Genomic DNA, 10,792 nt, shown 5'->3' on the forward strand with positions numbered 1-10,792 from the left:
ACTTCGATTTACTCAACTGCTTTACATGTCATCTCCAACACATGTTCTCTTTTAATCCTCTCAACAAATTTGCAGAAACAGATATCACCCCGTTTTATAGATTAGGAAACTGAAGTTCAGAGAAAGTGAGTGATTTGAGTAACTTCCCAAACACTGGGGGTGCCATTGCTATCCCATGTACCAATGCAGCCTGGGTCCGCCCCTCTTCAACCTGCCCTCCCCCTTCCTTGAGTGGATTTACTTAAGGTGCTTCACAGAGATTTCTCTCCACTGGTTCTCCCAAAATAATCTTTCTCATGAGCTTCCTGCGGTACCTGCAATTCCTCCATTGTGATCAATTCCCTTGAACTAGGTATTGCCCCCTTTTGAAGGGCATAGCACACTGAGCATGGAAGGTGATTGATACATTGTGGGAACTGAAGATTAGTTCCTGGCAAGACCAGCAATGGAGAGCAGGGCATGGTCAGGGCTGGATGCACAGCGGGGCTTAGTTGCAATTTAGGATGCAAGGAGATGCTTGCTGGGGTTGGGGGTGGGCAGAGGGTGGGGAAGCAGAAAGTAATATAAGAATACTAGGGAATTAACCAGCACTAGATGGAGAATGCTTAAAGTGGAGGTAAGAAAATTAAGATTTCTGCTTTGCAGTTTAGCCTACAACTTTGCTTACACTGTTGAATTACTGTAGTAAACCTTGTATAAACTAGAGGGTTTTGTTGCTGTTCCGAGAGTGCTCTGTTTTGGGAGGAGTGGAGAGCATGAGCAATAAGCATCATATGTTCACAAGGACAGCTCTGAATTTGATAAAAATTATTTCTATCAACATGTAAGGTAGGTTTTCTCATTCTCATACATTTTTAGGGACCTTAAATGTTGTGTTGGGAGGAGTATGTTAAAGGTTTTTAAAGGGGTTTTACAAAATTGCATAAGACAAACTGCTCATATTAGTTTGCAGTTAAATTAGCAATGTATACAATCTACAACCCTTTGAAATCAAGAGAGCATGGGGAATTGAGGCTTACTTATCTAAGTTAAACAGTACTAATCACAATAACTCTGTTGTCAGAAGAGGCCATGCCAACAAATGGTATAAATTAGGTCAATGGAAAGTGTTTGATTTTCACAAATGATTTTTAGAAATGATGGTGGGAAGTAAAAATGAAGAATAGGATCATGAAAGGAATAGGCTCATAGAGGCTCATAGGAACCATCTTTTCCTATGACAGTCATGCATCCCAGCTATTTAAAGGACAGAAATCAGAAAATGTTGAACCTTAGGCAGGAGGTTGAAGCTTCTCTGGAGGGCAGCCTTCAGGGAAGATGCTGTCTTCACCGAACATGTCGTCTCTGGGGCCAGATGTGGCTAAGGAGGCAGCCTGGTGCCCACCAAGTTGCGTTTAGTTTGGGCGTGCATTTCTCAGGCAACTCTATCATATTTGCTTGTTAACTCTAACTGCGGCAAGTTTCGGTGGGTCCTACTTTGCCATCTTGTCACAAAACAGATTCTTTGTAGTCCAAGCAAGACTGTCTTGCCCAGCATCCCCTCACAGACTGCATCAATATTTAATGTTGGCTTTTCCAGTTTTCACCATGGGAGATGAAAGTTGGTCAGGCACCAAATGCTGAACGTGGAAACGACGTGGCCTGACCAGCCACGAGGTGGTGGATGGCCATTCTCCCAAAGCTTTTGTGCTTGTGGGTTGCGATGGACTCATCTGTGATTCGAGTTTGTTCAAAGACTGTCCTGCCAGGAGTTTCGTATTGGAACAGCCTTCGTAGACATGTGCCCTCTATTTTAGGAGTATTAGCTGTTAGCCATCCCCAGGAAAGAAGAGCAGCCATCCTACAACCAACCACCAAGAATATGTCTTCCTGTTTAATGTTGTGATCTCCGACATCTAGTTTTAATTACAATGTGTGTGGGGTGTTTTTTTTTTTTGCTTGTGATTCCTTTATTTAGTAAAGATAGTGTGGCAAGAGGTATAGGGGGTGTATGTGTCCACATGAGAACACTAGATCAAGATTTTTACTTTCAAACTTTATAGGTTTATATAAATCTGCTTACCATATAAGTGATGTATTGGACACATGTGGGCTAGCATGATTTTTTAATTATCTTGGATATTTGCTTATGTGGCTAAATTCTAAAAATGTTAATTTTGTAATTAATTTCCAACACATTGTTTGGAAACAATGAATAGTTTTGGTTATAAATCACCCAAGAACTTAGATCACTGAACTGCCGGGATGTGTCTTCCCAGTTGGTTTTGGAAAAGTTACTTATCTTTGATTCCCATTTCCTTTCTCTTCAATTCTCAATATGGTTTTTATCCAGGAATTCACAGAAATCACTGTGATAAAAGAGAATGGTATTTTTTTTCTGCTGTCATCCATATTAGCCTTGAACCATACCATCTTCTGTCATTTTTTTTTTTACAGGTTCTCCTGATTTTTTTCAAACTTCCTTTGGTCTACTGATGTGTGGCCTTGGTGGATGGCCTTTGGTTGGGGCTTTCATCATTTTCTCATGTGAATGCACTTTCCCATTCCTTCTGCCATCCCTGAAATGTAAAATATGCCTCCATTCATTTGGCTCCCCTCCTTTTCAGACTGGCTGTGGCTGCATACCTCCCAGTGTCTCAAACAGTGTTTCATAATGTTTCCCAGACTATCCTTTGTTGAATATTAATTCTTAAGGTGCCTCCTTGAGTCAGCTGGGGTGGGGGTGGAGGGTCGCTTATTCCATTAGGTGTCAAGTTTGGGACCAGCCACAATGTTCCCATCACAAAATACATGCTCAATGAGTAGTTATTAAATGAGCCAAGTAATGAATGAGTGAACATAAGTATAGTGCACATTAGCATGTGCTTTGGGAAGTTCTACAGTGAAGAAGTGTTTGACTCTGTTTAACCCAGCATTTTCCAAACTTGTTTTCTCACATAACCTTCTCTAGCACAACACCTACACATGCCCTGTGGAAGTAGCATTGCACAAAACACAGCTTGTAAAGCCCCTGCCTAAAGGATACAATGCAGTTAGCCATACTGTTCTCCCTCCCCAAGCCTGAGCTGTAGGCTGAGCTCGGTCAGCTTCCTCTCCTTGCCTGACCCACATACAGACCGGTTTCCTTCACCTCGTTGCTAATGCCATCCTCTTTCTTCACTGGCTCCAGTTTGGAATAACCTTTGGTCAATTATACGTTCTGTGCATCTTCCCCCCCCCCCCCCTACATTGTCTTCCAAATCTGGTCTGAGAAGCGAGGCTCTTCATAATCTCTGTCTCAAGGACTCTATCTGTTAGTATTATTTTAGAGATTCTATAGGTTGAACTAACTTTTTATTGAAGTCTTTCAAAAAGACATTTGTAGGCAGTATATACCACCATGGCATACATTTCAGCCATGACATTCTCTTCAACAACAGATGAATCAATATTAACATCCTGAATTGCCTTTGTCTTAACACCTTCCTCTTGACTACCTCTGTTAGTCAACTACACAGACTGTAGCATCTAAACTTCAGCGGAAATAACTAAGATGCTTGGAACATTTCCTGTGTTTGCCATCAATCGTGACAGCCTTTAATGCTTCTCTCAAATCTAGTCTTTCCTTGACTAATCTGAATGAGGCCTTTGGCCCTTCCTATAGGTTCAGCTCTAGCTGTGTTTGTTTAGATGTGGGGGATGGGGAAGCAATCAAATGTATGTCTAGCTAGCACTCACTCCAGCTGTGTCTTTAAAGATTGTCCAACACAATCTTTTGTGGCAGTGGCTCAGGAGCCATGTCAGGGGGCAGAGGTGAGAGGAAGACGGCGTTTGAAAGGAGAGGTTGCAGTAGGTAAACTACTGCTGTTGCACAGATTGACTATTGGCTGGAAAAAAGTTGGGGGTGGGGGTCCCATGGCTAATAACAGATTAGAAGTGATTATTACAGTAATTAGGATATTTCTGAAAGTAAAAACAGTTCAAAGATGTTCTGTGGGCAGTAGCATTTCTTGAAGGAAAAATGGGGGATTGTGAAATGGTGAACAGCATATGCACTAAAAGGCAGCTCTGTGGCGTTCATCTGACTCTCTCACTCCTTACGTGGGATCTTCCTTTTCTCATCAGCCCCTGCATCCGAGTTGGAGCAGAGCAGGAGAGAGGAGTGTTCCGACTGGTGCCTGTTTGCATAGTCCCGTCCTTGGGTGAACCCGGACAGACACTCTGCCCAGTTCTATAGAAAAGCCAGCCCCCCCACCCCCTACCTCAGGAAGGTGTTATCTTCTTTTTTAGCCTGGCACCATTTATTGCCAAGCTCCTCTTAACTGTACATTACAAATAGTATCTGATTAAGAATGTTCTGGATGGGTTAATTAGTGTGGTGACTATTATTAAGCAAACCGCTTGTTAGTATTATGCCTATTTGATCTGGGTATTGATGTGAAGTAATTGACCATAGAGCTACGTTTAGAAAAGCTGGAATAAAGTTTTTTGATTTCTATTATGACAATACATTTATATGAAACACGTCTATGAAAATATGAGTTTCGTGGCACCAAGAAGCAATGCACTGTGTGGGGTGGTAGATGAAGGTTGTTTTATTTTGTTGTGTTCTGTTTTCTGGAAAATGAATACATTTGTCCAGCTACTTCAAGATCAATTCAGCTGAAACAAAGGAGTAAAAAGTTATTTCAGCTGACTACTGCAGAGTATATGGCAACTAAGGTGATTTCAACTCCCCTCACTAAAGGACATATTTCTTCTTAGATTTAGCTCATTGACTAAATACTCCTCTGGGTAACAATTACTATATATAAATAGACTATTAAAAATATGAGAAGATATTATACACAAGGAAAGCATAGCATGTAACCACCTTCTTTCAAATAATGGATTATTATCTATATTATTTATTGGTATTTTGTCCAGTCCTATTATTTTCCCTAGCTATAGCATTTCCATAGGGAATTTATTCCATGAGCTAATAAATTATACCGTCAGGGAGTTTTTCTTGAAATTCAGCTTAAATTTTCCTATTCTTAATTTCATCTCATTACTCCTAGTTATACCCCCTTGTAGCAGGCTAAATAATTATTCTCTTTCCTTGGAGACTCCTATTATGTACCCCTCTAGTTGTCACTTAGCCAACCTATTCATATTTAGCTCCTTTAATCTGTCCTCATAAATCAATTCTTCCATTGCCTTAATCATTATTATTGCTCTTCGAAGAACTCTCTAATTTTCAAATATATACAGTTATCAGGTGGCCCAGATGAAACCCGCATCCGCACAGCATTCTGTCCCCTCAGACGTGGTGTCTTCCTTCCCTGTTCACCGCGATCTGTAACAAAGTGGCGGGTCAGTTTACAGGTCCCATCAGCACAGGCTCGCCCTGTCAGCCCCAGGCCATCAAAACGGTGCTTTCCATGTGCTCTATTTGCATTCAGGTTTACTTTTATTTTGGCAATTTCATCACATGGGGAAGTGGAGTTTTGGGTTACTGCTCATATTTATATTCTGCATCTTTCTGTGTCCTCATTCACCACCAGCTATCAAGTCAGTCATCAGCCTGTGTGAGCATGGGATTCTGTTCCTCCTTGAGAAGGTTTAGGAAACGCGTTGACTAAAAGCAGGCCTAGCACCTTGCCCACAGCTAAATTTCCTGTCAGTTACCAATTCCCATTGTTTACCACCCTTTAGCCAACCTCCGGTCTCTTTTAATTTGCAATTTTGTTTGTGTGCTGGACACTGTAAATGGATTTTATGAGTGAGATGGGTCGTGATACTGTTTTCTAAAATGAAGATACGTTGTTTTCATGCTCATCAATTTTTTTTTTCTAAATTGTGAATTCTTTGTACACTGAGCTTGTAATTCTGTTAAAATCTTTTGTAAGCTTCCCTGGCATTCCTTATCTGACTTAAACAAGCAGGTCCCTTCACTCGCTTTATTGTTGTTTTGCTGATGTGTACAGATGTTCCTTCTCTTACTGCTTCTTCCACTTGTTTAGAAGTGGAAGATATTGTTATACTCTTTTTTTTTTTAATTTTGTGTTGATCAATGAACAATTGATTTTTAATTCTTTAGCATTCCTCAGTATTTTGAATTTGTATCAGGAAGAAAGTTGGTTAGTTCCCTTACATATTTTGGACCTGTGAGATCTGAAATTGTAATCCGCATATGACCAAGTTTCTTTCCATTGTAAATCAAGAATTAATTTACTTTATTAGGGCATACCAAGAGGGTTAGCACCATTCTTTGTCTACTTATGTCTTGGTGGAAGGGGCTCCTTATATATTCAGGTCTCAAAAGGCTTCATGAAACAAGCACAGAAGCCCCTCTCCCCCAAGTAAGCTTTTTGATTCTGGAATATACACAGCAGATGACAGCCAGACTGTGTTTCCAGCACTCAGGGGACCCCCCACCCCACCATTCCTTGGTGTTGCTCATCGGCCCCCACTTTGAGAACTAGTGAACACCCTCTTCCCTTCTACTCCTCTCCAAAGAGAAGGTTTTGATCTCTCAGCTTTCTTTTTTTTAAAACATATGTTTTTATTGATATCTTTTTTTTAGAGAGAGAGAGAGAGAGAGGAAGGGAGAGGAATAGAGAGATAAAAATACTGATGAGAGAGAAACATCAGTGATTGACTACCTCCTGCACACCCCCTACTGAGGATCGAGCCCGCAACCCAGACATGTGCCCTGACTGGGAATTGAACCAGTGACCTCTTAGTTCATGGGTTGATGCTCAACCACCGAGCCACACCAGCCAGGCTCAGCTCACTTTTTAAACTCCCTCTCCACCTCTGCCCACCTCTCTTGAAAGATGACCTCTCCTAATGCTTTGGTGGCACACCTTAGATGCCACACCTCCCACCTGAAATCCTTTCTTCAATTTCCTTTTTCTCTCTTTCCCTCAGTTTTGTAAGAAAGTTTGGTTCAATTATCTTTTATAAGGCCCTACGTTCCCCCCACACACCCAAAATTCTGCTGCTATTTCACACGTTAGGTTGGTTTTCTGCTTTCATCCTGTAAGCTTCTGTTTCATCAACATCCTGCTCCCGCCCCTAGCAGGTATCTGAAAGGGAACCCCCAGTAATACCCCTGTGCACACGTGCCCTATTAAAAGAACGCACCTTGCCTTCCTCGCTGTCCTCTTCCCCTCTCTTTCTGTGCCCACCCCCCTCGTGTGCACATACCCTAACCTACAGTCCGGCTTCTGCTGCTCCCTCCATCGGAACCACCCTTGGAGTAGGCCCAGATCTGCTATGTAACAAGGCCCAAAACTCCTAGTTTCTGGTGCTATGACACCTCTGTTATGTTTTACACCCTTTTTGCACATTCTTTTGGGGCTCTTAATTCACTTCAGTTGTGAGATATTACGACTCAGATTCACTTCCTACTCTTCCAGTTACTCCTCCTTTTCCCCTTCCCTGGTTCCTAATCCTCACCTTCCTCTTAAACGTATGTTCTCTCCATTTCTTCATTCATTCAACAGTTCGGCGGAGGGGCCGAATCTCTGGATGGGCCAGGGACTCAGAAAGCCCTTGTATCTGGCCCAGGCGGCCCTCTAGACCTCGGACCCCAGGGCCTGGCCCAGCCTCTTTGGGCTGCATATCATTCCCTGAGGGGTTCATGTTCTTTCTCACCCCTCCCCTCTGCTCACACTGTTCCTCAGTCCAGAACCCCTGTCCCCCTCTACCTTTCCAAATCCTCCACTAAGACTCAGGCTTTACTAATTCCTAAGTCAGAACTGATCTCCAGTTCCCAGGTTGAGAAGTTTGTGTCTGTTCTTTACATACTGTGTCCCCCTCAGGTTAGCTGGTGGTTCACACCCATCTCCCACCCAGCCTTTTCTAAGCACCGCTGGGTTGCTCCCCAAATGATGAGGAACTCCTTGATTTCATTTTATGTAGATGCTTCTGCCATCGGTAATCTCACATGTACTTCACAAAATGTGAGCAGGGTCGATGTGACGAAAGTGTGTACAGGTGCGAAGGAATACAGAAAGTCATGTGAGCAGAAATGCCCAATGTTAACCCAGGAAGTTTCAAGCATTTTTATAAGAGAATGAACTAAGATTGAAAGTGAGCCCCGGGGCATGTGGCGGCTGGAACATGAAGTGAGCTCCAGAAGATGCGTGAGGAAGACTAGAAACCTTTGCTCTATTTTACTTTCTGTGTGTGCACTGCAAGTTTTATAGCCACAGACATTCTTTGGAAACTATTCAAAGACAATCGGGTCCAATTTCAAACTTTTGAACTTTCTCTTGATGGCTGCTACTCTTTGCTCTTCTTCTGGAATTTTTGTTATGTCTTTATTTTTTCTCAGTTTTAGACATCATCATCACGACCTTATAGGAAGGTCAAGGGTACATTTTAAATAGTGTCTTCACTGAAAGACTATTGCGTTTCCTTTTCATAACAGATTCATGCCCAAGCATAAAACAGCCCACTTACAGAAGATGCTCAACCTTAAAGGAAACGGCGGTGCTGCTCCATCCACGGCCCTTCCTTCCAGGCAGGAGCAGGGAAGTTCCGAGAATGTATTGGAAAATGCTGAGCCAGAGTCTGGACCTTGCGACGCGGCACAACAAGAGAGCCTGGGTAGCTCATTGACGCAGGAGCCACACTTGAAAACGTGCAACTCGCCAGATCATTCCAGCTCTCGTCATGGGGAAAATCAACAAAATCCAAATGACGTTTTGAGTGGGGTTGATGATCAACAAAGACCATTGCACATTGTCTGGCCTCACAGGTGGTAAGTTTATGACACACCCATTTAGTAAGAGTTATAGAACTGGTCCTAGAAGATATGTTCTGGTGATTGACTGAGTAAGTTGTTGTTGCTGTAGCTTTAGGAAAATATCATTTTAGTGTCCCAGTACTACTAATGGGTGCCCAGGTGACACTACACAATGTCTATATAAATAATTGTGTACTTTGATCAAATTTGAATTTTTGAATTACAGATAATTAGTTGCAGTGATTTGCTGAACTAACAATGGTAGCTAGGCACTTCTAAGAAAGCAAATCTTGTTCAAGAAGTTTCAAAGTAGCCGAAACCGGTTTGGCTCAGTGGATAGAGCGTCGGCCTGCGGACTGAAGGGTCCCAGGTTCGATTCCGGTCAAGGGCATGTACCTTGGTTGCGGGCACATCCCCGGTGGGGGGTGTGCAGGAGGCAGCTGATCGATGTTTCTCTCTCATCGATGTTTCTAGCTCTCTATCCCTCTTCCTTCCTCTCTGTAAAAAATCAATAAAATATATTTAAAAAAAAAAAAAAAAGAAGTTTCAAAGTAGCCCTAGCCGGTTTGGCTTAGTGGATAGAGCGTCGGCCTGTAGACTGAAGGGTCCCAGGCTCCATTCTGGTCAAGGGCTAATTCTGGTCACGGTCATGGACCTCAGTTGCAAGCTCAATCCCCTGCCCTGTGGGACGTTTCTCTCTCACATGATGTTTTTCTCTCTCTCCCCCTCCCTTCCACTCTCTCTAAAAATCAATGGAAAAATATCCTCAAGTGAGGATTAACAACAACAACAAAAAAGCACAAAGAAAAAGTTTCAAGGATTATATATATATATATAATGTTTTATAAATTTTATAAATTATATACTGTTTATCACAAAAGTTTCATTTGTATACATTGCTAAAGCAGAATTACCATGAAAACAAAACAATTTCCAATATTTACTAATTTGACCAGTTTCAACTGGGTGCCTATTTCCCTGTGGTGTTGTGTACCAGCACATTTGAAACCATTTCCCGGCTCCCAAATACCTCTGTGTTGTCCTAAGCAAAGTACTTTCTAGGAGAGTCTCTTCTATACGGAGGGGGAAAATAAACTGGAACAGATAATTGCACCACATATAAACTCCTAAACTTAACCCTGGCTCCTATAAATTGGGGTTTAAAGAGGTAAAATGTCCTGGTAATCTTCTGGTATTAGGCATGAACATGTTAATCTAGTTTTCATTCCTCCCAGTAGTTTAATCTGCATGTGGCCTGATTCGGGTTCACTCCCCCCGCAGAGAACCGGCTCTTTAGTGCAGAGATGCTGGGCCGGTCATCGGGTCCGGTTTCCTGAGGGCAGCTGCTTACAGGTGAAGGAGTAAGCGCACACACCGGCCGGGCAAAGCGCCTTTGCCGCGGATGTGCCTTCCCCACATTAAACCCCGGAAGCCTTCCAGTTGATCTGCAGCATCTGGTAGCTAAAGGGATTTTCATCTTTGACGCTAAATGTATGAACATAAAATTTAGGGATTGAAAGTCGATGTGGACTCTGTCTCTGGATTTGTCTATTCAGCTGCACACTTCCAGCGTAGCCTTACTAAGGGAGCATCATTTTTAAATCATATTTTACTTAGAATGTGGCAATGTTCAGTATCCCTTTCTGTTTTTTTGTGTTGTTGTTTGTTTTTTGTGTTGTTTTTTTTAATGCAGTGGGTCTGGATTAGATCAACCTATTTCGAGGTAAAATAGATGCCATCATTTACTCCCTTCTGAAAAGCTTTTCCTTTTATTCGGCTAACCTTTGTCTCTGAAATAATATTTATTGCGGGGAAATCAGTTCTATAAAGTTTTGTTCTGGGTTAGCATAAAAATGCTAAATTACATCATTTGTAGTCTCCGATTGCAAGGCAGCATCCTGGGTGAGAAACGCGTTATCTAATACGTTGCACAAAATAAGACAGAGCTATGTTAATAAAATTAACAATATTAAATTGAATAATTCCCTCTCTTCCTTTGTATATTTTTGCTTTAATTTAATTTAATTGCCTAAAGTTAGTTGCTTAAAGAGATGCAGCATTATGTTTGTGCAC

The 10,792-nt window shown here is 42.0% G+C and overlaps 1 protein-coding gene across 7 annotated transcripts in view; it reads left to right on the plus strand.

Annotated features, from left to right (window-relative positions):
- Positions 1 to 10,792, plus strand: part of GTDC1 (glycosyltransferase like domain containing 1) — a 364,719-nt gene that overhangs the window by 292,389 nt on the left and 61,538 nt on the right. For all 7 annotated transcript variants that reach the window (XM_079781763.1, XM_079781767.1, XM_079781762.1 and 4 more), the window contains one exon: positions 8,402 to 8,734. In XM_079781763.1, the coding sequence (XP_079637889.1) occupies positions 8,402 to 8,734 (333 nt within the window). The remainder of the gene's footprint in view (positions 1 to 8,401; positions 8,735 to 10,792) is intronic.

Source organism: Cnephaeus nilssonii (assembly GCF_951640355.1).
Source record: "Cnephaeus nilssonii genome assembly, chromosome: 10".
In the NCBI taxonomy this organism is placed as follows: domain Eukaryota; kingdom Metazoa; phylum Chordata; class Mammalia; order Chiroptera; family Vespertilionidae; genus Cnephaeus; species Cnephaeus nilssonii.